Source organism: Protopterus annectens, chromosome 2.part0 (genome assembly GCF_019279795.1).
Source record: "Protopterus annectens isolate FY-2018-M chromosome 2.part0, PAN1.0, whole genome shotgun sequence".
NCBI classification, from domain to species: domain Eukaryota; kingdom Metazoa; phylum Chordata; order Ceratodontiformes; family Protopteridae; genus Protopterus; species Protopterus annectens.
The window spans coordinates 916,703,752-916,731,122 of NC_056728.1; the positions used below are offsets into that span (position 1 = coordinate 916,703,752).

Below are 27,371 nucleotides of genomic sequence, written 5' to 3' on the forward strand. Positions count from 1 at the left end.
GAAGCATCCACCTGCACAACAAATTATTTGCTGTAATCTGGACTGGCTTACAAAGGGGGTCCTCCCAAAGTTCCTTTAAGCTTCTGAAATGCCTGCTCACATGCTGGGGTCCACACTGCCTTATCTGGCCTGTTTTCCCCTTGTCAGGCCTGTGAGGTGGAGCAGCTATGGTACTATAATTGGAGATAAACTTTCTATACTATCCCGCTGACCCTAAGAATGTCCTTACCTGGTTTTTGGCAGGTTCTGGTCTGATCTCACCACTCCCCACTCTATTTCCCAGGAAGGAGACCTCTGACATACCCACCTAACACTTACTGGGTTTAATGGTCAACTCTGCCCTCTGTAGTCTTCCCAGTTCCTCCCTGATATGCTGAAGGTTCTGTTGCCAGAAATGGCTGTAGATGGCAATATCATCCAGGTAAGAAAGGGCAAAATCTCCTGTTCCTGCTAGGATACAATCAACCAGCCTCTAGAAAGTTGCTTGGGGCATTCTTCATCCCAAAGGGCATTTTTGTGAACTCATACAAACCAAAATGAGTCAGAAAGGCTGACCTCTCTCTAGCATTGGGAGTCAAGGACAACTGCCAGTAGCCCTTGGTAAGATCAATAGTGGTCAGATACGTATCACCACCCAGCTGTTCTATGGCTTTATCTGTCCTAGGCATGGGGTAATCATCTGACTCTGTGTGACTATTTAGTTTCCTGTAGTCCACACAGAACCTGGTACTGTCATCCTTCTTTGTATCAGCACCACTGGGAAGGCCTGGGGACTGATGGACTCCTGGATTACCCACAATTACATTTCCTGTATCACCTCCCTCAGAGTCTCTTTGACTCTCTCAGGTACTCTATAAGGGGCCTGCTTAATAGGCCTTTGGGGTCCTGTGTCCACATGGTGCTGCACCAGGTGGGTTCACCTGGTGCAGCACCATGTGGACACAGGGTGCTGCACATGGTGCTGCACCAGGTGGGTTCACCCTGGTTTCCCAGTCAACATACCTCCAAACTCCTGTAACACTGCTCGGATTTCTTGAACCTGGGTAGGGGATAGCTGCTGGGACATTGCTACCCCTTCCACTGAGGTGTCAGTCTGAGCCTCACTGAGAAGATCAGTCACCAGATCTCCCTCTGACACCTCCTGCCATCCACTGCAAATACTCAGCACAAGGGCTTCTGTATCATGGTAAGGTTTCATCATGTTAACATGGTACAGTTTGTGCCCCTGCTTCCTGCCTAGCAGTTCTACCATGTAGTTAACATCACTGACCTTTATTACCACTTTGAAGGTATCTTTCCAAGCTGCCTGCTGCTTATTGTGTCTGACAGGAATGAGAATCACAACCTGCTGTCCCCCAGCATACTCCCTGGCTTGAGCATTCTTGTCATACCAGACCTTTTTCTGATGTTGGGCTCCTGCCAGGTTCTCCTAGGCCAAGCCTATGAGTTGCCTGAGCCTTGTCCTGAGGTTTATGACATATGTCACAATAGACTCCTCGTGTGATTCACACTCACCCTTCCACTCAGCATGAATCAAATCTAGAGGTCCCCTCACCCTATGCCCATACAACAACACAAAAGGTGAGAAACCTGTGAATTCCTGGGGTACCTCTCTGTAAGCAACCAACATATGGGGTAAATATTTGTCCCACTTCCTCTTAAACTGGTCTGCAAATACCCATAGCATGGTCTTTAGTGTAGAGTTTAAGCTCTCCACCAGATCATTAGTCTGGGGGTGGTAGGGGGTGGTCTTTAGGTACTGCATCCTACAGTGCTTCCACAGACAAGTCAGCATGTCTGACATGAAACTGGCACCTCTGTCAGTCAGTATTTCTTTTGGGAAACCGACCCTGCTGAAAATATCTAATAAAGCATGTACCACCTTTTCTGCCTCAATGGAGGACAGGGCCACTGCTTCAGACTATCTGTTAGTTAACATAATCTACTACCACTAGGATATGCTTCTTCCCTGAGGCCACACAATATCTATAGCTACCCTCTGAAATGGCTACTCAATCAGAGACAAAGACATCAAAGGAGCTTTGACCTTGTCTCCTGCCTTGCTTACTTTGTTTTACTGCTCACAGGTTCTGCAATGCCCAGTTACATCCTTTGCAATCCCAGGCCAATAAAAGTTCTGCAAAATATGTCTCTTGGTACACTTTATGCCCATATGACCTGCAAAGGGAATGTCATGGATTATGGCTAAAAGTGCCAGACATTAGGCTTGGGACACTACCAACTGCTGTATTCTCTCACTCTCTAGCCCTCCCTCAGGGGTCCATTCTCTTTACAGTAACCCTTTTTTCCAGTTTACAGCGTCCCCTTTTCTTTGAGAATCAGGCACCTCCCTACCTACCTCCCTCAGGTTTTGTAATGTAGAGTCTGAGAGCTGATCCTGTCTCAACTCTCTCTTTGTAACCCTTCCTAGCTCCCCTTCCACAAGGAGTCTGTTATCCTCTGACAGTGGTAACTCACTGTCATCCTGGGTACTGCTACTCACATCTGCCCTTGCAGTCATTCTGTTCAAGGGAACACTGGTACCCACCAGCAGCTGTGGCTCACCTTCAGTCTCACTGCTACAGGGTAGCTCCCTCCCTGAAGTAGCCACCTCACCAGTCCTGGTTCAAGTGTGTGGAGTGTCTGGGTCACCCCCAGGCTACCAGACCCACATGCCTATCTCCAAGCCTGACTGCATGTCACTGCATGCACAAAAGGTACTGAAATCATTTGCTATCAGGACATCTGCAGGGATATACTCAAATACACCTACTTGCTTGCTTCATTTTCCATCGTCCCAGTCAAGGTGAACCCTAGCCAAAGGGATTTGGAATGGGCTCCCTCCTAAAGCTCTGACTGGAGTATACTGCCCAAGCAAGTAGTTCTCCTCTTTAATCATTCAGGCTTCACAATGGTTAGGTCTGAGGCTGTATCTCTTAGTAGTGGCCTATTTCCCATCTACTAAGATAGAATATAACCTCTTGTGGTAGTTTGGTATCCATGTTGTCTCCAGACAACTTACCACTGGCATTCTGTTATTCCCACTTGCTGGCTCCCCTACCTTTTGCCCCCCCCCCTTTCCTACATGGGCTTTTATACAATACGTAGCCTCACTGGTTACATTTCAAACATTTAACCCCTGATCCTGGCCATGTAACTGAACTAGTGGCTTCCCCTGCTGCTGGTGGACTCTGTTGAGGTGGCTTAGGCTGACCACCGTGGGTTCCCTTATAACTATGTGCAGCACTTGGTATCCCTTTCCTGTGCAGTGACTCCCTGCTTGCTAGGTATAGGTCTTTTTTCCCCAGCTCATCTGTGGTATTGCATTCCCGATCAACCAGATTCTCATGTCCTCAGGCAAATTGCTAAGGGCTTGTTCCATCACCAAAAGGTCTGCCAGCCCTTCAAAAGTGTAATTCGCCCACCTATGAAAATAAGTGCTTAACTCAGTAATATAATCACCCACACTTTCATCTGCCTTGCATCTATGCTCATGAAACTTTTTTCTAATAAGTTTCAGGTATTAACTTAAAACATTCCAATAAACAATTTTTAACTGTATTATAATTTAAGCAATTAGTATCAGACAATTTAGAAACAGCAGTTACAGTTTTGCCATGGAGTAAGGGGGTCAGGAATCATGCCCAGAGCCCTTAGCCAACATTATACTATTTATATACCCTTTCAAGCATATGAATAAAACTATCAAAATTATCACCCTCTCTAAATAGTGGAAGAAATGTACTGACCTTTATTGCTTCTGGGGTTCAGTTCCCCATTACCTCCATGACCCTGGTGAAGAGTCACCATTTTCTCTTCATGTTGCCTCTTCCTGTCATTTTCTTCAGTTTCCAGACATGTCAGTCTCTCTTGTTCTTCAGCCTCTAAATGCTGCATTCACTCTGATGATTCTAGTTACAAATGATTGGCCTCTAGTTCAAGTCTCTTAAACACCAAACAGATTTTTAAGTCCTCTGAGGAAAAATTGAGCTGTCTATTTTCTGAGAGCTGTACATCCCCAAGGCCAGTCTGGCTGTCTTCCTGGTTGCTGGTCTGTGATGCAGCTGTGACCAAGGCTGCATTAATTTCTGCATTAGTCAGGTTGGCATGCACCAGTCCTTTCGCCTGGCACATCTCAGCCAACTGGCTCCTTATCAGCTTGCAATGCTCATCTGCTGACATCCTCACCTGTTCTCCCTGACTAACTAAGCTAACAAAAGTGAATAAATAAAACTATTGTGATATGAAACTCTGAATGATGTTCTTCATGTTTCACTGTTGAAGTCATCACATCTTGGTTATCTGCCTGCAGGTAGCCCTCAGTCAGCCTGAATACCAGAGTCTTGGGATTTCTGCGCCGGATGCTGTCGCTTTGATGTCATGGGTATAAAACATGTAGCCGATGCTATTGTATCAGTCTTTCTTGCCGTGCAGTGTCCGAAGCAGAAGCAGATCGCAAGTGCTGGCCGGCTGCCTCCTGAAATTTTCATTTTTCAAGTTTAAGACCTGAAGTCTTCTAAAAGATAAGTACCCCATTGGGGATCCTTTTTTCTTGCTCTAACTGATGTCAGAAAAAGTTAATAATTGTCTTGCCTGTGGAAAGCAAGCACCTCACAGAGATTTTCATTCTTACTGCATCATCTGTTTAGGCCTAGACCACGATGTTCCTTGCTGTCAGTTTTGTGTGTTGTTCAACCACCGAATTATTCATCATTGGGCTATTTTTGTCACTAAATTCTTTTGCTGTCATTCTCCGTATTCCAAAATGGCTTTGATAAGCCATCTGACTACTGATCTTCTGAAAAGACATAAGGATAAAAACAGAGACAGACCACATAGGCCGGTACTCAGTGAGGCACCTTTGCAGCCCCTGATACCTGCTTCTACAGATTTGCAGGCCTCTGCTGAGACCCTTTCAGTGTCTGGTATGCCGCGAGTTGCTTCTTCGACTATGGAACCTGCTGATGTCTCTACCTTGGATGGGTCCAGAGCCACTGTGCAGGCACCGGCTTTTGAGGGTGTGTTCCAACCTTCTGATGTTTGTATTAAACTGACATCTTCGTTTTGACTAAAACTACTGAATTTCTCAGGCCCAGAGTTCGCACTTCGCCTAGAAAACCGACGATCAAAGTGCATGCTCAAGCTCTCATGCCATGGAAAAAAATGTTTAGAATGGCTGAAGACCTTATAACTTTAATTAGGGGAAGCCAGCCTTCCCCCTCTGTAAGACAAAGGATTGATTTTCCTTCTGATTCTACAGACCATGAGCCTGATGACTCTGATCCCTCTGATTACCAGGGCATTCCTTTATCTACCTATGAGGATTCAGATGCAGAGGATTCCATCCCCTCTGCCTCCCCTCCAGATGACTTTTCTTTTGGTGAAACCTTGCATACCTTAAGAGAGCATTACCGCTGGGAGTGCCAGGACTACCCACAGTCCAAAAAGAGACTCAGAGAATTTTTAGACTTGCCTCAGCAAAGGCATCTATCTATACCCCCTGTTCTGGAGATTGTAGATGATGTCTTCATGGAATCCAGCCTTACCCCTGATACCTTGCCTCCAGCGGCCAGAAAACCGGACAGGTACTACAGAGTACCTGACTCCCACAAGTTTCTCTTTAAGAATCCTACTGCAGATCCAGAGACCATTTCCCAGGGACCAAAAGGCATTAAGGCTACAATAGACAAAAGCCCTACCCCTTTGGACTGGGACTCTCAGGCTTTAGACAGATGGGGCAAGAAGATATACACCACTGCTACTCTTGCCATCAGGGCATTAAATTGCCAGTTTCATATGTTAAAGTATCAGCAACATATTATGGAGCTAATTGAACAGAAAAATATGTTGATTCCTGAGTGTGCAGAACATAAAGACTTACACATGTTAATGCATTCTGCTATCCAAGTTGGAAAACATACTTTGCAATGTGGATCCTGCAGGGCTGCTGTCACTGGGTCTGTTCTTAGAAGGCATGCTTGACTTAAGGAACAAACCTTGCTGGACCATGTCAAAGCAAAATTAATAGATGCACGACTAAATCAAGAATGCCTGTTTGGCAATGAAACAGAAGAAGTTCTCAAAAAGATGGAGGAAAAAGCTAAATCTATGCAAATTGTTAAGTATTTCCTACAGGTACAGCCACCTAGATTCAGTAGACATTGGCCTTCTAAAAACTGGTCCTTTCCAGTCCATCACAAATATTCTCAGTTCTAACCCAGGGGCAGCATAACACCACGATTACAGTCTCAGGGTATGCACAGATCTAAGCAATGTAGTGCTCCCACCTCTAAAACAGGGAGTAGTAAGCCAGCATCATATGGTAAAATCTCACAATGACTTATCCTTAGTTCTTTCAAGCCTTGCCCACGTACTTGCACCCTTAGGAGGAAAACTTGCCCTACATGCAAAAAACTGGGAGTACATCCCCAGGACAGATGGGTCTTGAACATTGTATCCCAGGAATACAGATTCTACTTCCACTTACTGCCAATCCCAAGCGGATGGCCAGACCTCTCCCCAAACCAGTGGGCAGAGGCCCAAAAGCAAGTACTTTCTCTTCTCAGTATCAAGGCTATTCGACCTGTCCCAGCAGAGCATAGGGGACAAGGTTTTTACTCAAGACTGTTTCTGGTACCCAGGAAAGAAAACTCTTGGTGTCCTATCCTGGATCTGTCTATTCTCAAAACCTTCCTGGTAGTTCCAAGGTTCAAGATGCTTACTCTCCAACAGCTGCTTCCCATGCTAGCCAAGGACTCCTGGCTGGTCACCCTGGACTTAAAATAAGCTTATCAGCACATCCCCATAAGGGAATCTTGCAGGAAATACCTACATTTCAGAGCAGGATCTATGCATTATCAGTTCTTTGCAATTCCCTTTGGCTTATCTAGGGTATTCACAAAATGCCTAGCTCCAGCCATTGCATATTGCAGGCAGAGAAAAATTCAAATTTAGACATACTTGCACGATTGCCTGATTCAGGCAGACAGTCAGGAATTGCTACTCCAGCACCTGACATTTGTAAAGAGACTTCTAACTTCACTGGGGTACACCATCAACAAAAAGAAATCACATCAGTTACCCAGCAGACAGTTTGTATTCCTGGGAGCAAGCTTGAACACATCTTCCCAGATGGCATTCCTCACTCCAGAAAAACAAATGTATTTGACAAACTACTTCAGTCTACTAGCCACCAAAACCCAGCTATCTGCAAGAAGAAATACTGCAAGCCTTAGCGTTCATGATCTCTTGCATTTTACTAATTCCATATGCAAGACTGCATATGAGGAAACTTCAATGGTACTTAAAAAGTCTCTGGTATCAACTTTCTCAGGACCTGGAAACAATGATTCCTATCATTCCTTGCCTAAGGGCAGAGTTTCTTTGGTGTGCAGAGGCCTGCTACCACAACAAAGGACTCCTTTACACTCTACCCCCTGCGACCCAAACCCTAACAACAGACACATCAGACTATGCATGGGAGGCTCACATGGCAGGACAAGGTATTCAAGGCAAATGCAGCCCAAAGCAAATGCACTTGCATAGCAATCAAAAAGAAATGTTAACTGTACAGAATGCTCTGACAGCCTTCAAATGCCTTATTCTTCCAGTGCAACTATTGATAAAGACAGACAACACCACAGTTATGTGGTACATAAACAAGCAGGGGGGAACCCATTCCTACCCACTCTGCAGGTTAGCCATGGCTCTGTGGGACACAGCCTTGAGCAACCAAGTGCACCTGCAAGCTCAGTTCTTGCCAGGCAAACTAAAGTCACTGGCAGATGACAAGCAGAAGTCTAATGGACCCACACAAATGGAAACTGGAACCCAAATCATGCAAGCTGCTGATCCATAGGTGGGGGGCACCAGAGGTGGATGTCTTTGCTTCCCCTCAGAACTTTCAATTGAGCAAATATTGCTCCAGAACACCCCATAGCCAAGCATGGAAAGTGGATGCTTTGTCCTTTACATGAGAAAACCTCTCAGTCTATGCCTTTCCCCCCTCTGCCCTTCCTCTTGAAGGTTCTACTAAAGGTCAAACAGGACAAGCCAAGGACAATCCTGATTGCACCAGTCTGGCCATGCCAGCACTGGTACCCAACTTTGCACAGTCTGACAGTACTGCCACCTTGGCACCTGCCTCAGACCCCCTCCCTGCTGTCCCAGCAGGAGGGCCAGATTTTGCATCCTCAGTTACAAACCCTGAACCTAGCAGCCTGGTTCATTCCCTGAACCCTCAGTAAACAGGTGCTGGATGTCATAATGGAGACAAAAAGGCCTACTACTAGAAAATCCTATTCAGAAAAGTGGAAAAAATACTGTTCTTGGAGCCAGTCTCAAGGAATGGACACAAATGTGCCCAGCTTACCTCATATACTAGATTATTTAACAGAAATGTTCCACAAAGGCCTATCCTTCTCTTCAATTAAGATTCATGCCTCTGCCATCTCAGCTCATTATAATACTGAGCCACCACTCTTCTCTCATCCTCTGGTCAAACAGTTCTTGAGAGGAGCTAAAAATTTAAGACCCAAAAGGAGAGCTCCCACTCCAGCCTGGGACCTTAACTTTGTATTGGAAAAACTCACACTTCCACCCTTTGTACCTGCTGCTTCAGCAGAGTTAAAATTTCTCTCCTGGAAAACAGCTTTACTTCTAGGCATCACTTCAGCAAGAAGAGTGTCTGAATTGCAGGCCCTTATGGCCGTGGAACCCTTCATTATCTTCCATGTGGACAGGGTTCCCTCAGGACTAACCCATCATTTATGCCAAAGGTGGTATCTAGTGGGGCTTTAAACCAATCCATTCATTTGCCAACCTTTTTCCCCTTATCCTCAGAATACAGGTGAAAGGATCCTGCACTCCTTGGATGTGCAGTGGCAGCTTAGGTTCTATTTGCTCAGGACTAAACCTTTTCTCGAAATCTGACCAGCTGCTTGTCAGTTTTGCTACAGGGCAGAGGGCAAACCATTTCTAAATGCAACCTGGAGCTCTGTATACACCTTTGCCAAGCATTACCACTTACCTATCTTTTCTAAATCCAGAGCTGGATTTGCTACAGCAGTCTTACAGGGCCTGCTTGCCAGCTCTAATGCTTCTTGACTGCCTCCACCCATCCTTAGCTTTGGGAATCAACCCAAATGTGATGACTGCAACAGTGAAACTCGAAGAACATAGTACAGTTGTGTACACTTACCATAAATGTATATGTTCAAGTGTATTCACTGTTGCAGTCCTGGTTACCCTCCCTCCAGCCCACTGACTTCTCTTTACTTCTACCTATCCTTTTTGTTTGACATACCTTATATCATTGGTATTTGCTTTTTTCTGGGGGGTGTTCCACACCATGTAATTGCTTCCTATTTACGGGGCTCCTGGCATCTGGGGCAAGAAACACTGATGTAATGGCGTCGGCTGCATGTTTTATACCCCTGATGACATGACGTCATGGAAGAAGCAACAGCATCCAACGCAGTAATTCCAAGACTCTGGTATTCAGGCCGACTGAGGGATACCTGCAGGCAGATAACCCAAATGTGATGACTGCAACAGTGAATACACTCTAACGTCTACATTTATGGTAAGTGTACACAACTGTACTTTCACTGTGTGGCTGCTTAAGAGTTCAAGCACCTTCATTAGTGACCACTGTTTACAGGCTAGAGGAGTTCAATATCCACACCACTGAATCCCAGTATGTGATGTGGTGATCCCACTACTGCCAACCAATAATGTAACATGGATATCCCACCATTGCCAAACAATATGTGATGTGGATATCCCCACCATTGCCAACCAATATGTAATGTGGATATCCCACCACTCTCAACCAATAATGTGAAGTGGATATCCCACCACTCTCAACCAATATGTGATAACCCTCCAAACTAAATGTGACTAGTGTGTACTATGAGTGATGTATGTGTTGTGTATATGTTACAACCTGATTGTTATTTTGGCTACTTGTATACAAATGCTTTCCATCTACTGACACTGCATACTGTGTCTGTTTCTTTACGGATTAAATGGTTGTCAGTGAACATGAGGCAATTGCTACAGTGCCTCAAGATGCCATGTACACCAGGATGGCTATGGAGAAATTGGGGCAGTGCATATCCGAAACAGCAAGTTTTATTTTAGGTGAGCTGAAATATATGAGGAGCTATTTGTGTGCTAACTTATCTGCCAGCATTTTTTTTTCTTGTGTTGTTTAGCTATACTAACATGACCCCCTTTTCTGTAGTTACTACAAGGAGCACAGTTAAAAGTAGAATTTTTTTAAAAATGTAACTGCCTTGAGAAGAACACAGTACAATTTTTTTACAATAAAGTATCATAAAGCCTCTTTAATTATACTGAGAAAATACATGAGAGACTATCCACACTGTGTAAGTAATAGTATCCTGTTAAGCTTTTATCTTGCATTAATATGATATTAAAAATGGAGTGGGCAAAGTGATTAAGCCAAATAGAAAACACAGGACAGTTGTGACTAATCCAGTCCATCACCACAACTGCATGACTTATACTGGCTTGTTCCTTTCTAAGAAACCATTAGAGAAGCACTGCCTTTGCAGTATTACTATGGCAATATTTCATTATGGGTAATGATACTGTCATTAAAGCATAGATGATTAACACTATAAACATTATCCTTTAATCCTCTGTTTATTAGCCTTGTTCTCTGTTTGCATATCGTATAGCTCTAAGTAATTCCTTCAGCTCTAGAGACTCTTTCAGCTGCTTCTCTAGGTCATCTAAGTGATGGCAAAGCATGTGTTGTTGTCTGTCCATATAGATTAATAATCGCAAGTCCATTTTGCATAAATTCTACAGAAGTCAATCACCTTAAACTTAGCATGATAGGCTACACAATTGCTAGTGATGTTGTTACTCTACTCAGCACAGTTGAAGAGGTGTTAAGTGTTCTTCTGCTAAATTTTGCAGTTATGTTTTTTTATTTCTGCAGTTATCCCAACTACCTAACAACATGGAGAAAATATCTTGTCCTCACATGAAAGCTTGCAAGTGGATACATGTTTTTCTATTGAGGTTGTGCATCTAGACTGAATGGTCATTGACAGACAATAAATTGGTTAAAAAATTAAAAAATAATATTTACCATGTTTATTGTGACTTTTAAGATATGGTGTGAGATTCAATCATTGCTGTCACTTTAAAGAGGAGTTCTGTTGAACAGTTTTGCTGTTTCTATATTTTAAACAAAGATTTTAATTCTAGCAATATGAGCACTCATTTGTACTATAAGTTTTAGTTAATTTTGTCAAAAGACTTGGTACGCTCCATTTTTTGATATGCATGAAGTTAGAAGGTAGCATTCTTAAGCGCCAGTGGAGGCAAATAGTCAACTGAACTATGCTGATGGGTCTGCCCTTAAAACAAACCCTTGTGCCTAGTGAGTTTACACAGTAAGCAAAGTAAATATATAAATAAATAACTAAATGGAATCTTCTGTATACTGCTGATTCTAAAGAAGACTGTTTACAGTCACTCTGTCAGTTCATATCAAAGTCCTGCATGATCAGTGTCTCTCATATCTAACAGCTGATAGTATATCTGATCATCTCTAAATGTTAATCAGATTTAACATCAGACAGTAAATATAAATATCACTGGTAGTGAACATTGTTATACTCCCATAATGATAACTTTTATAAGAATAAAATATTAGAATATTCTTGCAGGTACTGGATGGAGTTTGAGCACCAGGGAGTTTTGGGAGCAGTCTGAGAAATAAAGCTACAGTACCACATCCCTGTTTGTCATAAAATGTAAGTTTCTAGTTAAACTAAGTATGAATTATTATACAAATGCTTAAGCAAGGCTTCCATGATATCAAGGATTTAATAAAGGTATCTAAACAAGCTTGAAATTCATAAGCATTGTTCAACATACTGTACAGTATAATATCTTTCAGTTTGAGTTTCTAGTCATTTATTTACAAATACAAAATGATCCAAGTAAATGCAGTTTTACTTAACTACACCTGAGTAAATGTTTTACTTGTTAACTACATTCAGTTTCTTACAATAGTGGCTACACTTCAGATGACATCTTCCATTTTGCTTTTCTTCTTCCACTCTGCCCACTGTGGTATAAGTTATTGACAAAAACAAAACTTAAAATTGTATTCCACAAATTTTTCAGTGTCTGATTTTTAAATATCTGATTACTTTCATTTATTTATTTATTTACATTTGAAAGTCCGACTGGGTAGGACCTCATTTTTAGGGGAGAACCAGTAAGAGAAGCTCCAAAGTATTACAAAATATTTTAAGAACAGTAATTTTACAGTTTTTAAAAATGATTCAGAAAACAACTACAATTTAAATAATTATACCAAATTAGACATAATATGAAAACATTGGTTAAGAACAGGCATAAGTTATATAACAGTGATTTAACAGTTACCGAAATTTTAGTCCGTTTTTAGACAAATTAAAGGTAAGCCAATATAATAGAAACAGGAATTGAAATATGATGTGTGAGGGAAAACATGCTTATGGTACATTTAGAGAGAAATCCAGGGAAAGATAATGATAGAAGTAAGGGAGTGAGTAACGAAGGGAGAGTAAGGAGGTGCAAGGTATGGAGAGATATTTGTTCACATTTAGGGATATCATTTATCCTGGGACTGAGCACAAACAGAGACAGTTTTTGTCTATTAAGTATTTCAGAAAGGCGTTAAAGGATGAGAGGGAGGGTATTGACCTGATGGATTCAGGTAAGGAGTCCCAGGTCTTAACAACGTGGTACACGCACAGACAATGCCCAGCAGATTTTATAGGTTTGTGGACAGACAGGAGTTATTGGTCATTGGATCATAATGACTGACTGGGAATATAGTTGTGTAGAATGTTATTTAGTGTTAGACAAGCAGATGGATTCCAGATAATTCTGTAGGTGGTAAGAAACTGTATATATGTTAGTTGATGGGGTAGTTCTAACCAATTTAGTTGTTTTAATGCTATACAGTGGTGGGTTCCGAAAGAGGTATTTGCTGCAAATTTAACAATTTTGTTATAGCATTGTGAAAGTTTTGATTTTTGTGATGCTTAAATTTAGAGAAGATGGGTGCACCATAAAGAAGTTGGAGAAGGAGATAAGTGCTGGCAAGTGTAGCTCTAGTTGTATCTGTGAGAAAGTTTTTTATCTCTACAAAGCATCCCTAGGTTTTGATGGGTTTTTCTTATGAAATTTTGTACATTCAGGTCAAACTTACTATTATCCCTAATAATTTGCTATGTAAGTGACTTAAGGGGTTGTATTATCAAGAGAGAGAACTTTCAAGTTTGTTTTTTCATGACAGAGGAATTTGGGAAAAAAGTAGTAGCTTATTTTTTTTTTCTTTGTTTAGGGTTGAGTATGAGATGTGAGTTACAAAGCCATGTTTCAGTTGCTGTTAAAGCTTCCTAAGTATTTTTTTTTTTTGAGGTTTGCCATGTTGTCAGATGTGAAAATGGGTGTGGAGTCATTTGCATACTTTATTGGAGGGGGGTTGTTGTATGGATGTATGGAGGGTGTTGATGAGAATTTTTAAGAGGAGAGAGCCAAGGACAGAGGCACACCAGTGGTGAATGGGAGGTATGGCGAAAGGGTGGAGTGCTATTTTTACTGACTGATCCCTGTTTGATAAATAGCTTTTGAACCATAGAAAGGTGGGCTGAGAGAGAGAAAGAGAGAGAGACAGACCTAATGAAGACATTTAAAGAAGTTTACTGTGCATACCTCTCAACATCTTAGAGCACAAAATCTGTACAAAGTGAGAAATAATGGGAGGAGAAAGGTCCAAAAATAGGGACAATTTTTAAATATTGCTTCAATAAATTTGGAATATTGATAGGGTAATAGCTTTTGCATTCACACACATTTTCTAAAGGGTTTGAACCTTGAAGTCTGAAACCCAAATATCTGCCATTATCTAGTGAACTTAATCCTTAATGATTTTTCAGAAAACCTCAAATTTTATGAGGAATGGATCAAAAATATGAGGCAAAAATCTAGACATTCTGAAAAAATCTGCACAGCTGACAGATATGTTGCTGTGATACACTGTCTCATAGGCTTTACACAAATCTAGAAATGAGGAGGAGACTAGCTTCCCGCAATGTCCAGCATTATTGACAGTATCTATATAAAAGCCATGCTCTGTGTGAGGATAGGAGTTTCTCCTGCAGGAGATGTTTAGTAATTATTTTTGAATATATTTTTCAAGTGTTTTTGAGAGGGAGAATATGATTCTATAGATGTAAAGTTAGCAATTTCTGTTGAATTTCTTCCTTTGTGTGGAGGATAATGTGCGACTTTTTCCAGAGAAAGGGAATGTGGGATTCCTGGATTGACTTATTTATAAGGATTGAGACAGGATAGGCAATGCTATTGTCTGCTATCTTAGGTACTCAGTTGGAAGGTTAACAGCCGAAGTACATCAATGTTTTAAGTTTGAATAGTTTTATATAGGATGTGGGCACAGGTCTGAAGGTGAAAGTGGATGTGGTGATACATGGCTGATGGGCAAGGATAGGATTAGATGTTGGGGAATCCTAGATTAGATATGCTAAACTGTCTACAAAATAAGAGTTTAATTGTATTGCAGTTTTGAGTGATGAGTTATTGGGAGGGAGTTATGGTTGAATTTATGGCCAGGACAGAATAATTCTTTATTGGTTGCCCAGAATTTCATATCGTATTGTAGTGTACTTGTTTGTCTCCATTAATTTGTTTTTTAGTATGATTGCTTATCATTCTAAAGTTTTAAAGACATTATGGTGTTTTATATTTTTGACATTCTTTCCATGTTTTTTTCTTTGTTCTACATTAGCATTCTACTCTTTTTGGATAATTCTATTATTTGTTTTTAGTTTCTTCCTTCTAGGAGCGCAAGGCCATTTAAGACATTCAGGAAAGTTATACTGAATTAATTTACAGCATCATCTAAGGGGAGGATTTTTTGGAAGTTTCAGTTAGTAGAAGATAGGATCAGTGGCGGCTGGTGACTTCAAATTAAAGGGGGGCTGCAGGAGATAGCTGAATGGGTGGGGCCAATGGGAAGGGTTGTGGCCAACTAGAAAGGGGTGGAGCTATGCTCAAAACCACAACAACTGGAACTTTAATTAAATACGCTGCCCTGGGTGCCAAACCATCATTATGAGAGTCCAATCAAGACAAAATGAAGTGTAGAAGAAAAAATATTTCAGTGCATTGGCTACATAACAACTTACTTAATATCTAGATAGAAACACAAAGGTTATGAGGCATGAAAAAATAAATCGCTTTTTAAATACATTACTGAAATGCCAGTCAAAATCAAGTGTAAAAAAACAAGCAGCACTCAGCTCAAACCACTTCTCTTTGCACTGCAGTTCTAATTATAATTTATATTCAGCTTTATAAAATGACCAAGTAATATGCTGAAAGTAGCAATCTCTGTGATACCCCTACTTGTAAAAATGTTTCTTATCCAAAAAAGACCTGCTGCCTGACAACTATCTACTTGTTTCATGGAGAGCACATGATCAAAGTAAAAAATGAACAGCAAACAGAAACAAGCTCAAGATAAATTGCTTAAAGGATTACTGCACAAGTTATGGACCACACATGATAGATTAGCATTCTGTTTAGTTTACGAGTAAAGCCTGCAAAAATAACTGCAAGTCTCCAACAAATGTAACAAGCTTCTGAAAATACTGTAATCCTGTCCTTTTTTACAAATACTGCCATATGCATCGCAATACCTAAGGCTTATACGTTAACTAGTTATGTAAATATTCTCTGCATGGCAACAATGAAAAGGCTTTCAATGTTGGTAATTCTTTAACAGTATGCTTATTAAAGCTTACTTGCATCTTACAATCTCTGACAAGCTTACCTGATGGTCATTAAAGCATTGCTACTTTAATACAGAGCAACAGGGCACTGCAACAGCATGCATTTTTTGAATAATAAGAAGCATAAATCAATAGTATAAAAATATGACAGGAAACTAGAACATTCTGCAAAATCAAGGACAGATGAAAAGCCATGGTCATACTTGTGGTCTACCTTGGATGGGGGAATACTCTGCACACTTACACTGCATAACTGCTCCTTGCCTTGCTTGGACACATCCAGAGCCACTATAATGGGGAGTGGAGTGCAACAAGTAGGTCACAGTTTGAAATGTCTCTGGCTGATGATGATGGCTCTGACACTCATACCTCTCAACCTCAGAGCAAGAAGTCTGGACAAAGCCATACATAGAAGTGGGACACAGGCCCAAAATAAAGACAATTTTTAAATATTGCTCTTATAAACTTGTAAAGATAATAGAATAGTAGTAGGTCTTGCATTAGTATGAATTTTTGAAGGGTATGAAATCTGAAACTCAAATGTCTGCCATTATTTTCTAACTTCAATCTTTAATGACTTGCCACTAATTTGCCAGAAAACCACAATTTTATGAAAAACAGACCAAAAATGTTATGTAAAAATATAAAATTGCCACACAATACAGATGGGAGCCTGTCAAAGAAGGGATAGCTTTTTAAAATTAGTACTGTTAACTTAAGAAGCTGACAAAATAAGAGCATCTACATGCATTTCTGAAATAAAAGTAATCTATAACTCTGATCATTACAGTTATTTATAATTGTAAACCCTCCACGTTTACTTCCAAAATTGCCATTTTGCAGAGGGGTTATTTGGGGGAGAGCAACATTTTGAGCCAAAATTGGAGACAGTTGAGATGTTTGGATATTCCTACTTCTATAAAGTGATTTATTTGATATTCCTAATTCTATAAAGCAATTTATTTGCATGTACCTCTCAACCTCTTAATGCAGGAAATCTGGATAAGGTCAAATATATTGGGGGAACATGCAAACAGTACTAAAAAGACAGTTTGTAGAAAAACAGATCTTGCTTTAGCATGCATTTTTCTGAAGGTTATGACGTCTGAAACTCAATGTCTGTCATTATTTAGTAACTTCATTCCTAAATGATTTGGCAGAAAACCACAAATTTTATGAGGAACAAACCAAAAATAAGAAGCAAAAATCTATTCATTCTGCAAAATTCTGGACAGATGAGAGGTATAGTTCAGCTGGGGCTGTCTTAGTTTGCTGCCCTTCCCCCCTTCACAAAATCATGGTCGAATGGAGCGTCCCCCCTGCAGCCATTCCGATGTCTCATTCCTTGGTTATTTCGCCCCATTTGCCATAAACACTATAATGTGCATACTGCTTTACTTCTGTGATGATATGGATTTCATTTGAAATTTTTATTTTATATTTTACAGCATAAACCCTAATAGATATCTGATAAACAAAGCAATGCAGTCTCACAATGAAAATAGACTTAGCATTGAAACTTCTCTGCCCTTGAAACTCACATTCATTGAAACAGCATTGAAACCCATATTCAAAGAAAATACATTTTTCCAATGGCAAATAAAGATTAATTTTGGGCTGTTTTCAAATCATAGGCCTCTTGAACAGGAAACATACACATGCTCTTTGATACACTTTCCTGACTGTATTAAATTATATTCCTTGTACAATACAGTACAGTTGTTAGAGGGCATTTTACATTTATTGTTTTGAACATTTTTCCAGTAAACAATGAAACAAAATGCATGCACCAATAATGACAAAACTGCCCAATTCAGAACATTTCCATCATAAAAGTCTACTCAAACTTCTACAGTCCACTAGTATCAGTAAATATGCACGATCTCTGAAGAAGTAAAAGTCATCTAAATAATTCTACATTAAAGAAATCTGTTAACTAATGAAGAGGTTACTGCTAGCAAACAACTTTATATGTCATTGTTTCATCTACAAATAAAGTGCCTGTTGCCCTTGAGGAATAAATTGCCTATGTTGCATTAGAAAAATGATAATGTTAGTAATATCATAATAGGGAATGGATGGCAAACTGATAGGTTCATAGTTACTAGGCATTTTCGCCAAAGAGGACTGCAGCATCCTTCCCCTTTACAACAGAGTACAGTATCAGCAATGGATCTACCTACTGTGGGAGTAGAACCCACAGCCTTCTGCAACAAAAGCAAGTATCCTACCTGTTGTGCTATTAACAATGCAAGTAGACTTGGCATAAGCAGTACTAAACTTTTGTTCCCCTGCAGCTCTCAGCTACTTGTAAAATCTACTCAACACTCAGCTGTATCTTTGAACTTTGCAGCACAAGAAATCTGGAAAAAGCCACAATTTATTTGGGGGGGGGGCAAAAGCCCAAAATCCAGGGACACATTTTAATCATTGCTTGTATAATGCTGGAAAGTTGCTAGAATAAAATGCTGTGTTACCACCATACATTTCACTGACAAGTATTGAACACAGGACCCTGAGCAAAACAGCCAGAGCAACATACCACTATACCAAATCATCTATTTTTTATGAAAGAAAGGAAGACTGAAACTTAAATGGCTAGCATTTAGTGAATTCATTTCTCATCAACATCTTAGCACAAAACATCTGAACAAAGCCAGTAATGGGGGAATACAGCCCCCAAACATATTCATTGAGTTCAGTTATCAGTCCATAGCTCTCAACCTTGGCACAAAAAACCTGAACAAAGCCAATAATGGGGGAATACAGTCCAAAAAATAGGGATAAATATCCACTGAGGACTTATAGAATCTTGACTATTAAATGATAAACCTTAGAGGTACAAGATTTTAGGAGCCAAGATTCTGCTATAAACAGAAGTTGATTAGCTTCCAAACCATACTGGTTCTGAGCTTCACCCATATATTACTTCTTCTGCAAAGCTGCACATGTGTAGAATTTTCGCATTTAGTAAATAATGAATACTGGATAGACACTACTGTTGTTATCTTATATTTTGTCTTTCTTAAAGCTATTAAGTTACTTTTTTGTCTCTAGATGTTATGTAACACCTTTAGTATATTGGCAAAAAACTCTTAAAATTTAAATGCTCTAGTCTAGTATAAACATGAGGATGAAGTAAAATAAGAAAATGTTAGCACTGGGTGCTTTGCATTTGCTTTGAAAATTAAATCCTGGAGGAAATTATAGGGAAAGAATAGTACTTTTTTATTGGTAATGACAATTCAACTAAAATCCAGTCCTTTGTATTTTAGGAGCAAGAACCTACAGTTTAAAAAATACACTACTGATGCTTATCAAACTGAACAAAAACATGCATGCAGTTCATAAACTTATTTCAGAATTATTTTAATCAAAACAAAAACTACTACAGACATGTACATTTCAGTGTTATACTAGAATGCCTAAATGATCAATGTATGCCTATTCATGTAGCTGCGTGTAGAAAATTAGCTTAAGATTGTAATTATGGTGATATACTGCAATTATATTTTGAGACAGGACTCCGTATGGAATAGATGATGAATGTATAAAATGCATAAAATATGGGTTATTAATTAATAATTTAATTAAATAATAATTAATATAATTTTACTGATACACATACATACGTACCACCAAGAAGAAAATAAACTGTACTTCTTCTTCTTCTTCTTTTTCAGCTGCTAGGCTGCCAAGCAAATAAAAATAAATCCAATAATCCACAAGTCCACAACCGAAACTGGCTGCAACTGTTTGCTTCTCACTCTTTTCCCAGCACATAAAGCACGGGAAGAGAGCGACAACCAATCAGCAGCCATTTAGCCCATCCACATCATGTACGTGCCTGCAGACGTGGCAGTCCGAACCCCGTCCAGTTCTATGCGGTTCCAAACCGCATAGACTGCTGGGCATCACACCGATGCCTTAATTCACTATCCAGACTGCAGTGCTGGAGTGGATCTCTAAGAGAAAGAGAAAAAAAAAAAACGTATTTTTTTAAAACCGCTGCAACCCGGAATTTGAAGTGCGCATGCTCGTACTCGCAGACGAGTCAGCCGGCTGATAAGAAGAGAATGAGAAAGACTCACTAAAGAGTGAAAGACACAGTAAATTAATAAATAACTAAAAAGTACTTTTTTCTTTTTTCTTGCTGAAGGGCTGCAGTCCGGCAGTCTGATGGCACGAGCTGCCCCTGGATAGGATAGTATTGAACATTTCTGGGTTAAACTTGGAAAGATTGCATGTTGTTCTATAGCCATGCTGTTTAAGTGGATATCTGAGATGTCTGATTGTATAGATTGTTAGATGATCACTGAGACAGTCTGACATTGTAGTGGTGGTGGTGTAATTGCTAGGGTCTGATGCAATGATCCAGTCTAATATGGAATTAGATGTCTTGCTAAAATGTTTGGTGGTATTAATTAGTTGTGTGAAACCAAATAAGTTCATGCTAGATATGGTGAAGTTAGACTTCATGTCCAACCAGTTGACATTCATATTACCTAGCAATATTTTTTCATGTGGAATTGTTATGGCTACCCAGTGTAGGATATCTTCTAGTTTTGCTGTATTATCACCAGGAAGGAAGTAAAAAAAGAGTAGTACATATTTTTATAATTGCTTAATTTGAGGAAAGCAATACACTATGCTGGATTTAATTTTGGTATTGGTTTGTTCTAAGGGAAAATGTGTTAGTTGGGAAATATTAAAGCAAAACCATCACCTTTCCTCTTTATATGGTAATGGCAGATTATATTATAGCTCGGAGGTGTATTTTCAGTCATTTTAGCTAGATATCAGTTGTAGCAGGATTATCAGCCTTATGTTGGATAATCCAGGCATGTAGTTCAGTAATTTTATTTCTTATGGTTCTAACATTTATGGCAGCAAAAGTTAGATTACTGGGGTAGGGGGCTGACCATCGAAGGGTTAGAGTAGTGTGTGGATGAGAATTGTTTTGATGTTCATTGTAATTGGGGATAGGATTGTGGTAAATGTATTCTCCTAGAAGGATTTTAGTATATTGGGGTATACTTGTTTTTTGGTGAGTATTTTTCCACTTAATTTTGTTTTGGTTTGAGTTAAACTGGAGTTAAACAGCCTGTATTTGGAGTAAAGGTGAGATGCATCATTAAATAGGTTTGATGCGATGTATGGAGAGTGTAGAGAGGAAGAATGAATAGGTGGTTGGGACAGAGTTGGTGAGATGTTGAGAGCTATTATAGAGTCATGGTAGGATGAGAGATGGCCCAGTAGCAGGAAAACAATAGATGATAAACTGAGGTATAGCATGGGATCTGTATGTTATAAGTGGCAGGTAGTAGGGAAGTAGGGATCAAGAAGGAAAAAGAAGTTACTGGGCAGAAGGATATTTAGTGGTGGTGGAGTCTGAAAGCTGATAGCAGATAGGTAGGAAAGATGTATTTTCTGTGAAGGAATAAAGTTAGGTTGCTGTAGTATTTTCAATGGAATGGAAGGAATAGAGGGGATTAAAAAGCTAGAGTATGAGGATGTAGTTAAAATAGGAAGATGTGAGGTTATATTTGTGAAAAGTAGAAGATACAATGTAGAATAGATAGGTGCTGTTAGGGAGGGGTGTAAATATGAATGAATATAGTGCAAAGCATTATGGGAAGGCGAACGGTAGATAAGAATGGTGCTAAAAGATTAAATGGAAGTTTAAAATTATGTAAAAAGAAACAGGATTATTTGCATGATAGTAGTAAGGTTGTTTGGGAGGATTAGGGAATAAGCATGACAAGTGAAATGTGTAAGTAGGAAGTATAATAATCTAAGAAAGGCCGGGTAGGGATTTTGGGGTAGAGTAGTGATCTTCCACCCTCAGGTCAAATTATAACACAGAGTAATTATTTTATAGCAAATGCAAAGCAAGTAACAGAAAGGTACAAATTGGAACAGGTTTTGTTTCATTTACTGAAAGCAGAGACCTTTTGGCCATGGGGACTAAGCAACTGACATGTACAGTGTAATCTACTGATCAAGAGAAAGGACAGTGGCCAACTTAGTAAGTGATCCTTAGAGTGCAAGGGCTACTCTTTTGGAGGGGAGTGTGTTAAATCCAATTTCCAGCACAGGCAGGCACATATTTCATTACCTGAAGTTAATACAAAGCAAGGTTTACATTGTACAAAGACAAAATTCTCAGTGAAAACTTGTGAGAATTGGTCCTTATAGCAGAGCTCCTGCACATTTGGGTCAGATATAGTGACCAAAGGCCACTGTACAAAGACACAATTCTCAGTGAAAACATTTGTGAGTTGACCCTTATGGCAGAGCTCCTGCAGTATTGGGGTCGGATGTATTGACCACAGGCTATTGTACAAAGACAGAATTCTCCATAAAAATATTTGGAAGTTTGAGATTAAATCTTTAAAATATTTATTAAGGCAGATCGTGTTGCCTTCAGCAGTCACTAACTGATCAATAGGTGTTAGTACTTGCTCTGGATAATGTTCAGCTACAGATGAATAATGATAAGAAATCTGAAGTATGGACAGTGAACCCACATGGGCATTACTTTTATTTTTAAAAATGTATAAAATCAGGTAGATAATAGAATTCATTTTGTGTGTGTCACTACCATGGGATGCTTTTATAAATCTCTTTCCTTGCACTGTTTGATGATTAAGCATTCGTCTGGGAACAAATTTCTTCCTCTAACCACTTGCCGGAATAGAATGTCCACTTTAAAAATGAGATTATAACGGAAGATGGAATACAATGTGGTACAGCAATTCTATCAACTTTACAACAAAGTTTTAACACAAGTCTTGACTGAGGTAGTTTCTAGTGCTGTAGCTCCAATATCATTGATAGCAACCAGATTACAATCCATATAAAGGAGCTCTTTTATGATTATCTGTAATGTTAGTTATTCTGTATAACTGTATGTGGCAAAGAAGTAATGTGTCGTGCATTTTGCAGTACACACAGAACACTGCAACTACCAAAATATCTTAACAGATATATTATATGTTCTGCAAACCAGCTTTGTTCAACTAACTAGTGTCAAGTCATATGCCGTAGGTTTTTGTTGGTTCCATGCTTGAGACTGGTGTGTTTATCATAGATAGTACTAGGGTCAGCATTTTAATGGACCTTTATTCCAGTTCTGCAGGTATGGTTGGACAAATGGGGAGGGAGCTTCCTTGGATGCTGACCTGTAGGGAACAGCAAATCTTAAAAAAAAAAAAAAAAAAAGAAAAAGAAAAAAAATGCTTGGCAGTCTATATGCTGTGAGCAAGTAAGCAATCTTATTAATGTAATGTTTACATTTAAAAAGCAGAACAGTTTGACCACTTATAGTTTGTCTGTAAGTAATCGTAATTACTCAGTGACAGCTTATAAACTATCAAAATGGTGATTTTATTTGTGAGTATGATGGAAAGAGCTTAATCAGTTAGCATTCACTTAGAAGAGAAGCAAATACACAGCCAAACAAAATGCTGAATTACTTTTATTTCTGCTGACTCCATTAAAATGGTGAGGATTTCATATTTGTTGTTTCTTACTCTCTGCCCATCTAAGCTCTTTTTTTTTATGCTCACCACCATTACACAGAGCACACATCAATAAAGCTGCTGGCCAGAAAACAGTTCTACCTCAGCAGAAGTATGCCGATTGTCTATTCCCCACTGTCATGCTCTATTCATGTAAAAGATTCATTGTTACAAATCTGAGCCAACCATATAACTTCAAATGTCTTATTCATTTTTTCCTAAAGCAGCCTGACAGGCTCTATCATCAACCTTTCATATGCTGTCCATGAATAGTTGTATCACTTTTAGCACTCCGATGTGGCTTATTTCCACCTGAAGCATCAGCCTGTGGAAACATTTCAAATAAGCTAGCAAACAAGGTCTTAGCAGGCCAAATAGGGCAGTGCTCATCATATTGCCAGAGTCTAAATAAATCTGTTTATGTTAACTTAATAAGATGATACCTGTTCTCCCTTTAAGCTGAGTTCTAGTCCCTATTAGGAAGAAATACTGAAAAATTAAATGTAGTTCAGCGGAAACCAAGAACACACACACACACACACACACACACACACACACACACACACACACACACACACACACACACACACACACACACACAAAAAGGTTGTGTTAACAATTGCAAGTGAGCATGCTTTTACCTGGGCCTCTTACAAGTGACTTCATGTCATTGAATATAAATGATTTTTACTTTACCAAAAATAAGGTTTTGCAACTACAAACTATAGTTTTGATTTATGTATAGTCAAATAATGCAAAGCATGTTTTTTATATTTATGACTGAATGATTAAGAAAAAAAGATACATATAAGGAATAAAGTATACGTCCAACTCTAAAAAAAAATGTACCAAGTTGGAATGCCATTTAGTCCAGGCAACAGTATATTATACAACATGGTATGAAGCTGTGAGAGATCATTTTCAGACTTTATACTTTATTTGATTTTACTAAATCTTTGCTACTGATGTTTCTTGTAGGAATAAGAACATTCGGAAAAAATGTTGTTGTAGTAGGAAGATCCAAGAATGTCGGAATGCCCATATCCATGTTACTGCACTCAGATGGGCAACATGAAAGACCAGGAGGTAAGGCAGTCCTAATAGTGAACCATTTGAAATACCGTACTTGTATGTGTAGCCCAAAACATGTATTTTATCTGAGAAAGTATTTTTCACAATTATATCCTTTATAACATGATCATCATTTGAACTGTGCATCGACCTTTCTCATCTGAAGTAAGAAGAAAGGAGGAAAAATTCTTATTATTGTATTAGAAGCAATACCTATTACTAGATTTAGGTATCCAGCTAGTGGCACAAACAAATGTGGTCTGAAACTGATGTAAATAAAATCTACATATCTACCTTGGTAGTCTGGAATTATTTTCTTTATTTATCAGGTGTACAGTACTGCATGGGTCATATCTTACCAGATAACAGACCATTAATCCAAATGGCTCAGAATGAATCAATGCATGAGATGGGAATGCAGTGCTATAAAAGTTCTGGGGCTGTCTATTAAAATTGTGTTATGGGTACATCATTAGAGTTGGGGTTTGCTATGTAGTATCTTTTTCTGACTGTGAATTTTGAGGAGAAGGTAATTTACCTTTTTCTGTTATGAAATTAATCTGAAAGTAATGACAGTTAGTAGAGACAGGGGAAACCCAAGGCCACATTTCACCTAGAAGTATAAATACTACCTTAGATCGCCCCTGAAATATGAGAGGATTAACCCAATTAAAAAATGGACTAGAGTATTGGGGAACTTCCCGTACTCATATTTGTTGCAAGTGGAACCCATTTCACATGAACACTTCTTGTTTCCATTCCAGAGGAAGAGGTGGTCTAGAGAAACAGAGAGGCTGATGGAAAGATAAGGTGATTATGGACTGGTGAGAGAAATGGAGGAGAAAGTAAATATCGTGATGAGAGAATGTGTGCAGGATTCTGAGGAGGTGTTTCAAAGAAATCTATTTGATGGAGATGAGTCAACACATGATGGATGTGTAATTACAACCCTCCTGTTGAGTAGGTTGCATGATGATTTACTTAAAGAAATGGTAATGCAGTGTGAGCCAGAATATGAAGGAGATATTTCCTGAGGGGACATTATGCAGAAAATACAAAAGGAGGATGCAGAGGCAATATTGAAGAATCATGTTGAGATAGAAAAGAAAACATATTCAGATAAAGTAAAAAAAGCAACAGTAGCAGAAAAGAAAGCAGGTGAAAATGAAAAACCAAAGTACATGGCAAGGATTCAGTATAAAGAAGACAAAGAAATGGACAGTGATGACATATGAGATAATTTAATAGTTCCTTTAGATGTAAAAGGATATGAGTTAAGAGCATCTATTCTTATTAACAAAAGAGATAACTTGTGACATTATATTTGAAACAGTTTTTTCAGCAGATAACTATCTGAGAATATGAAAAAAGAAAGCCTGTAACCTATGGAATATTTATGTGATAAAAGCATTTTATAGAGAAACAAAAAAGAAAACTCACAATTTTGAACAGAAATGGAAAGAGAGACTTTGAAGGGACATTTCAAAACTTTATATAAAGAAGTACTGGATTTTGAAAAGGTTCATGACAAAATTAGTTTATGGAATAGTGGATGGGATTGTAATATTGTGTTAAAAATAGAAAGAGAAAAAATATACATATACCAAGCATGATGAATGTGGAAGGGAATAGGGGTGTCATAAAATAGTTGGGACAATGCAAAAATTTTTTTGTGGAAAGGACAGTTGGTAAGTAAATATTTGTGGGGAAATAGAACATGATGCAAAAAATGTGAAATGAAATGTTATAAATGTAACAAAATTGGACATCTATGGATTGATTGCAAAAATGAAAATACAAGTAAGGAGAAAGAAAAGGAAAGGCAATAAAATGAACATTTTAGATGTAGTAGAAAGAGAATAAAAATTAGATGAGAAAAAATAATTAAACAGGATATATAAGAAGGTTCTAAAATAATTGATGATCAAGACATAAAGTGGAAGGTAGCAAAACATATTCTATTGGTAAAAGGGTAAAAGACAGAAAAAAATAAAATTTAAAGGGATAAGTACAAAAATAAAAATAAAGGAAATGGATGAAAAAGAAGATACACAGTTAATGATGGGGATGTTGTATAATAGTTAAGGTGTCTGTCTCACAGACACAAGATGCAATGTTTAATTTTCACCTTTGAGAGAGAAATTGGATAGTCTCAGAATAGCTTATTAAGAAAATTAGCTTCATAATTATCTATGAGTTTATGAAACCATTAATCTAAGGTAAAGGGAAAATAAAACTTTTAGAGTGTTTTCTGTAAATATGAATAGTATGAAGAACATAGTAAGAAGAATAGAGATTTTGGAGTGGTGTAATACATGTGATATAGATGTAATTATATTAGAAGACACAAGATTTTTATCAAATGAAGAAAGATTACAAACAGAGAAACAATGGGGAAGAAATTGGAGGAATTGGAGAAATGGACGATGTTCTAGAATAGCTGTATTCTGTAGAAATACAGTAAAGATAGTAGATGTAAATTTATCAAAAATGGGAAGATTAACCATTGTAAATTTAAAATGCAAAGAGCATTTTAAACTTACAATGTCCTTTCAAAGTCTGTCTTTCCACTTCTGTTCAAAATTGTCTGTGAGGTTTCTTTTTTGTTTCCCTGTTAAATGCTTTTATCACATTTTTCTTTTTTTCATACTCTCCAAGGAAGTTATCCATTGAAAAAAGTCTGAAATATAATTGTTAATCATATGTTTATACTAATTGTAAAAAAGGGAAAGCTTATTTCATTAGATTTTAGACTATGTAGTGATAAATATGAATATTATAGTAACACGAGACTTTAATTTTGTAAATATAGAATAGAAAGAACTCAATAAAACAATTTGAGCAGTGTAGTACAACATATATAAGAAATGTTTAAAGAAACAAGAGAACAGTCAAAAAACATGGGAAGTAAAGATGTTGAGTTCCT

The 27,371-nt window shown here is 38.6% G+C and overlaps 1 protein-coding gene across 1 annotated transcript in view; it reads left to right on the plus strand.

Moving 5' to 3' along the window:
• The window catches only part of MTHFD2L (methylenetetrahydrofolate dehydrogenase (NADP+ dependent) 2 like), a 1,043,973-nt gene that overhangs the window by 675,892 nt on the left and 340,710 nt on the right, over positions 1 to 27,371 (plus strand). Inside the window, exon 5 of the mRNA XM_044061163.1 lies at positions 24,353 to 24,460. Within this exon, the coding sequence (XP_043917098.1) occupies positions 24,353 to 24,460 (108 nt within the window). The remainder of the gene's footprint in view (positions 1 to 24,352; positions 24,461 to 27,371) is intronic.